The sequence below is a fragment of the Sinocyclocheilus anshuiensis genome, unplaced genomic scaffold, assembly GCF_001515605.1.
Source record: "Sinocyclocheilus anshuiensis isolate Anshui unplaced genomic scaffold, SAMN03320099.WGS_v1.1 scaffold482, whole genome shotgun sequence".
Taxonomy (NCBI): Eukaryota; Metazoa; Chordata; class Actinopteri; order Cypriniformes; family Cyprinidae; genus Sinocyclocheilus; species Sinocyclocheilus anshuiensis.
In genome coordinates, this window is record NW_015547676.1 from 1,265,297 (window position 1) to 1,271,997 (window position 6,701).

The window sequence follows — 6,701 nt, forward strand, 5'->3', positions numbered from 1 at the left end:
TCAGCTGTTTGGACTCTCATTCTGACAGCACCCATTCACTGCAGAGCATCCATTGCTGAGACACTGATGCAATGCTGCATTTCTCCAAATCTGATGAAGAAACAAACTCATCTACATCTTGAATGGCCTGAGGGTGAGCACATTTTAGCTCATTTAAATTTTTGGCTGAACTATTCCTTTATAGAAGAGAGGAGTTTTGTTACAGTCACTCAGTTGTTCGTTCGTCTCAATAGTTGGGCTGTTAGAAGTGGCAAAGTACGTCCTCTCTCTCTCTCTCTCTCTCTCTGTTATGTTACTTAAAGTTGTGCTTATGAAAGTATATATATCTTTTCAAATCTTCATGTCAGTTGAGTTTGTATTTGGCGAGGCCAGCCAAGTCTTTCTCTGAGCTGCCCCAGAGGTGGAAAGTTGAGGCGTAGCACAAGCCCTCCATTATGTTCATTCTATTTTCTCTCTCCCTCCCCATTTATGTGGAAACCATTTCCAATTTGTCTCGCTGCTCGCGTTGCCTGGCCTGTCACAGGAGGATCCTTTTATGATAGATGTGGTTGCCACGGCGACCCTGTTCTCCGGAGGGAGGGGCCTCAGTCATTCGCCGTCGCTATCTTAAGAAACTGTTGCTAAAGGACTGTTCTGTTTTTTTCTCTGGGATCATGAGAGGATGAAGGACCTTTCTGAAGTTTTCTGTTTGTTTACATGAGTGTTTGGTGTGCTTGACGCGTGGGCGTCCTGCTGTGTGTCGTCCAGATGTTGCCGGTGCACGTGTTTGAGAGCGTAGGGAATTGACATGATGCTTCACCGCCTCAATAGTCGTCTGCAGACCGTTCCTGATAGAGGAGGGACGCTCTAACAGCCTCTGCTTTCCTCTGGAACCGATTCCTTCACATACCGTCGCATTCAAGCTCTCCTTCAGGTCCTCTTTAGCGTTTTTTGTGTCCGTTCTCTTGTACGACAGATGGTTTTTCTTACCTATGGCGGTGGCTTGTGTTTCCGGTGTGTGCGGTAGTTAACGGGTCTGTCTTGGCATCTTTGTTCTAGGATGTTTTTCTTATGATCATGGGCTGTGTGTTCTCCTTACCGGAGGACCGGCTGGTCGCCATCGATAGGTGAGTGTTTGCTGAAGTAGTGCCTCTGGTTCTCAGTCCTGGTCCTGGATGAGTCAGACACATTTTGTATGATCTTTCAGATGGTTCACATCATCATTAATGAACTGAACTGAGTGAGTCAGAAGAGACAGACGTGCAGAATGTGCTCTGCTCCCGCAAGATTGAGAAAGAATGAGCAATGAAGCTAACATTTGTGTGTCTGTTTGGTCTCCATACAGGCACATTTTGCTCAAGTACACAATAAAAAACATAATTACTACATTTTTCAACAGCAGCTTGGTTGAAAGAACTATTTTTATTATAAAGCAAGCTTTGATTGTATAACATAACATCATTGCTCTATAGAAATAAATTGAGCCCGCATCGTATTTCATGGCAAAAAGTGCTGATGATTTTCTTTCACCATTAATGAAAGAGTTATTATCATTCTCTTGTTTAATAGAGAATAGTATCCTTAAAACACTGCTGTTTCCCATTTAAAAACTGAGTTCAGCAGCAGTTTTCACTCATTAAAACACACTATTCACATCCTTGTGCAATAGTTGGCCGTGAGCCCAGAGTTTTTACAAAGTGAAAAGTCTCTCACGCTTTTTCTATTCACTGAACTCTCTTGAACTCTTGAACAATTGTGTTTTAACGTCTGTGTGAGTGTGTGTGTGAGAGAGAGAGAGCTGATGTAAAGATGGAGATTTTTCCAGATGAAACTGAAGAATTGCAAACTTCGGTAGCACTTTAGTATAGGGACCAATTCTCACTATTAACTAGTTGCTTATTAGCATGCCTATTATTAACATATTGGCTGTTTATTAGTGCTTATAAAGCACATATTCTACATGACCATATTCTACATCCATAATCCTTACCAATACCTAAATTTAACAACTACCTAACTAACTATTAATAAGCAGCAAATTAGGAGTTTACTGAGGCAAAAGTCATAGTTAATGGTTTGGTAATAGCGAGAGTTGGACCTTTAACATAAAGTGTGAGCAAAACGTCTCCCAAAGTGCTTTGTTCTTGAATCTCAGTGTGAAGGCACATAAGCGTAAATAGAGGTGGATGAAAGTTGATTGAATGCTTACTGCTTATATATGCTATTACTCTGAAATTACTATTATTTTCTGTATTATTCCTATTTATTCTTTAACATTTATTACCTTTTGCATAATCCTTTTTACAATGCTTTTAGTGAATTCTCTCATGTTTTAAATTTTTAGCATTCAGATTAACATTCATGTGAAAGTTTGCAGTGACATATTTTTTCTTATTAACAACAGCATTAAAAGAAACCAACAAACAGATTAAATTAAAACAATCTCAGTTTTCCATGCCTATATGGCAAAAAATCTTTAGAAATAGTTGAAGTTAAAACTATACATGTATATGTATACAACTATACATCACATGTGAACTCATTGATACAGCTGCTAAAAATGCTTATGTAGCTGAAGACGTGATGTTTCTCTGGATATTGGTGCTTCACACAATGACAATATACAAATTACAGTATTTTTGCCTCAGACAATGAAGGGGCCAATCAGTTTTCAGCTGGGGCCAATGCGTTGTTACAAATTAAATTATCATTACATATTAAATAATCAGCATATCAATTTAAGCAAGAATAACTTGAGAATGGCTTCTTGGTATGTCTTTTTTTATTTTTTAAACATAACCGACTGTTTTTGTAACTCATGTGTTTTTAACACAGACTTGTGTGTATTTGACAGTTTACATGAAAGAGAACTTAGTTTAGTACTCAAATGCCGTGTGACAGCCGCTTTCTGTGCGTGTGCTTCAGATGTGTGCGCTCAGAAAACCCTATATAAGAAGATTAAACTGATATGCCTTTAAAATGCATGATTTCAGCATGATAGACATGTTTTTGGCAGGTCCGAGCTGTAATGGCGCAGCTCTATTCTGAAAAGGGGGCCAGGGAGCAGCAGCTTATTTGCATTTAAAGAGACATGCACGAAAACAGCCGGTTTCTGCTTCAACTCAAAATAGGCGTTTTCTAAATGATATAATAAATTATCTGTGGGGTATTTTGAGCTGAAACTTCACAGACGCATTCTGGGAACACCTGAGACTTGTATTACATATTGTAAAAAGGGGCATAATAGGTCTCCTTAAGTCTCCTCCATTTAAACTTGGGTGTAAATGATGATAAATCTATTGAGAAGAGCTACAGATGCAGTGTTTTACACTGATTTCAGAAGTGCTTGAAACATCAGTTTTTGTTTTATTTTTTATTTTTTGTCAATATTTGTTTGCATGATCATTTATAATGTATTTGTTAGTAACCCTTTTTGATGCATGACCTCTGTTAATCTGTGTTTTGTAGGCCTCAAACAACCAGAGAAACCAGTTTTATTGGCAAAATGAAGAAAACGGTAAGAGATTTTTACCCTCCTCTTCCTCCAGTAGAGGTTGAAATGTTACAATTATCAAACAAAACCGGCCGTTAAACAAATCTTTTTTTTTTAGGCAGTCAAATGGTAAAATATTGTAACTAACTGAATTGGCTGAAAAAAGTTGTAACTGAAACAGACTGACCGGCTGCGTGTTTAGTTTTTCAAAGTAAGCCAAAATGTTTACATCAAAAATATGCAAAAAATGCTGCTGGTGTATAAAGTCTATAAATCGGTGCTCTTTGGATGCAGGATTTCTAAATTCATCAAAAAACAAATCACTCCGAGGCACTCGAAATTATAGTGAACAACATTAAAAAGCCTTTATTCATATGGCTTTACATTAAAAGCAACACCTTTTTGTTGCTATTGTCATTGCTATATGCTATTGTCATTTGTGTACATAAAGTAATGACTTTAATATTTCCTCTAGGGCAAGAACATCGTGGTGTTTTACGGCTCACAGACGGGCACGGCTGAAGAGTTTGCCAACAGACTTGCAAAAGATGCTCATCGCTACGGCATGAAGGGAATGGCAGCGGATCCAGAGGAATATGACATGGTAATACATGCGATGGGATGAAAACTGGCTCTTTATTCCTCTCCCGTTTGTGTTTGTTTACACACGCTTTTATTTGCAGAGTGAGCTCTCCCGTCTGACTGAGGTTGAGAACTCGATAGCGATCTTCTGCATGGCCACGTATGGAGAGGGAGACCCGACCGATAACGCTCAGGACTTCTATGACTGGTTACAGGAGGGCGATGCCGACTTCAGTGGAGTTAAATATACAGTGAGTTCCTCATCACGGCAATTACGTGATTATAGTAAGGGTAAAATTCCCTGAAAATGTGCTCACCCTCAGGCCATCGGAGATGTAGATGAGTTTTTCTTCATCAGATTTGGAGAAATGTAGCATTGCATCAGTGTCTCAGCAATGGATGCTCTGCAGTGAATGGGTGCCGTCAGAATGAGAGTCCAAACAGCTGATAAAAACATCACAATAAAACACCACTCCAGTCCATCAGTTAACATCTGGAGAAGACAAAGCTGTGTTTTTTTTTTACTTCAAAGCGTTGCTTTCAGCTAAAAATGAGTCTATAATTCATAATGTTGCTTTCTTTTTCACTGCAGGAAGCGTTATTATAGATTATGGAAGTGACGGTTTAACGTTAAAACATGTTAATGATGGATTAATTTCTTACAAACACACAGCTTTTGTCTTCTCCAGATGTTAACTGATGGACTGGAGTGCTGTGGATTACTTGTGGATTATTGTGATGTTTTTATCAGCTGTTTGGACTCTCATTCTGACGGCACCCATTCACTGCAGAGCATCCATTGCTGAGACACTGATGCAATGCTACATTTCTCCAAATCTGATGAAGAAACAAACTCATCTTCATCTTGGATGGCCTGAGGGTGAGTAAAATTCAGCAAATGTTCATTTTTGGGTGAACTATTCTTTTATTCTTTTTAAAAGAAAACCATTCTTTTCATTTAAGCAGTTGTCGAAGCACTTTGTGAGGTTTTTAGACTTTACCAAATACTCCAGGAACAATGTGTTTCTAATACGTTAGGTGCTTTCCGACGTACGCTTGAGCAAACAAGACCCATGATGCAGTGCAGCAGAGCAAAAGTGAATCTGGGGAATGCTGTGTCATACTTCCACAAGCCAAAGTCTCAGACAGCTTTCTCAACGTATACTACACTGACATTGTGCAAAGTTCAGTGACTCAGTGTTTAAAGAACAGTGAGGCCACATGTTTAGCAGAAGTGCTCACTACAGATATGGCTGAGTGACTTCTGCATAAGTGGATTTAGAGGAATAGTGCATCCAAAATTAACATTCTTTCAGTATTTACTCGCCTTCAGATCATTCCTAACACATATGCTGTCATTTTTATATTGAATACAAAACCTGCATTTTTGTTCATATAGCAACAGTGTTTGCTCTGTCAAGCTAAAAAAAAAAAAAGTAAATATAACACTATAAGCACTAAAATTCTAGTTCACATATCATGAATTTAAATGAATCTTACAGGGTTCCCACGCTTCTTGAAAGTACTTGAATTTCAGACATATGGATTCAAGGCCTGGAAAGTACTTGAAAACAAACATAGGTCCTTGAAAGTGCTTGAATTAAATTTGAAATAAATTTTGTTTATGCAGGGATTAAAGTTTTCCGTCGCTACGACGGATTTCCGTCAATTGGAAAAAAAAAATGAGGGGAAAAGAAACATGAAGCGCATTGTTTTTGTTGTTCTGCCGGCACACCAAAAATCATTCCCGGCCACGTCTGCAGCTTCTCAGTGACAATATAGTGACGCCGCTTGCATCATTCTCAGTCGGGTTATTAGCAGAGAACACAGAGCAGGACTTGAATTTCGGCGTGGGATTGCGGCTATTAATAACAATTGTACTCTTGCCCGCAGGTTCCACGCTTATAACGCGATGACAGATGACGGAACGTATCATTTGCACGTGCTTTTGAGTCTTGAGAACTCGCTCGCGCGCTCTCATTTTCTGTGCGCCCACAGATCGCGATAAGGAGAGTGACAGCTTTTAATAATTATTAAGGGAGTTTGCAAATGTGATATTGATTCAATACAACAGTTCAGTAAACAAGTACTGCCTGATTTTGCTCTATTTCTTCAACGAAAATAGTTCCAAATATAGTAACAGCTCAGCCACTTCGCATCTCTAAAAGTTTCATTCATTCAATGAAAGTGCGTTTTTGGACGAATCTAGTGAGTCAGTGATTCATGATTACCCATTCATAAAGACATTCACTTGCTTCATTCCTGAATTAATCAGCAGTTCGAACGAATCAATTGAATGAATGATTCAGTGATAAAATCAGTGACTTTTCGCCACCTGCTGGCGGATTTAGTTTAATTTTTAGAGTATAATTTCAGTTATTTAAATCATTTAATATATCTGTATTCAAAATTTTATATTTAAAACATTAATCTCCACATAAATGTATGAATTTAATTGCACTCATGCCACCTCTGAGTCTCATTAAACGTCTGAAAATGTACCTGCAAGCCACTTTTGTGTTCTTCTGTGCCATTAATTTTTTATTAATACTAATTTCATATGATTGGTGACCTATTTGTCTTATTATACTTCTTATTGTATTGTTTTAAATAGAAATTTTAAAAAGCTTATAAACATACATTTTTG

The 6,701-nt window shown here is 38.2% G+C and overlaps 1 protein-coding gene across 1 annotated transcript in view; it reads left to right on the top strand.

Annotated features, from left to right (window-relative positions):
- The window catches only part of LOC107703009 (NADPH--cytochrome P450 reductase-like), a 42,134-nt gene that overhangs the window by 16,635 nt on the left and 18,798 nt on the right, over nt 1–6,701 (top strand). Inside the window, exons 3-5 of the mRNA XM_016505497.1 lie at nt 3,448–3,496; nt 3,948–4,076; nt 4,156–4,305. Coding sequence (XP_016360983.1) covers nt 3,448–3,496; nt 3,948–4,076; nt 4,156–4,305 — 328 coding nt within the window. The remainder of the gene's footprint in view (nt 1–3,447; nt 3,497–3,947; nt 4,077–4,155; nt 4,306–6,701) is intronic.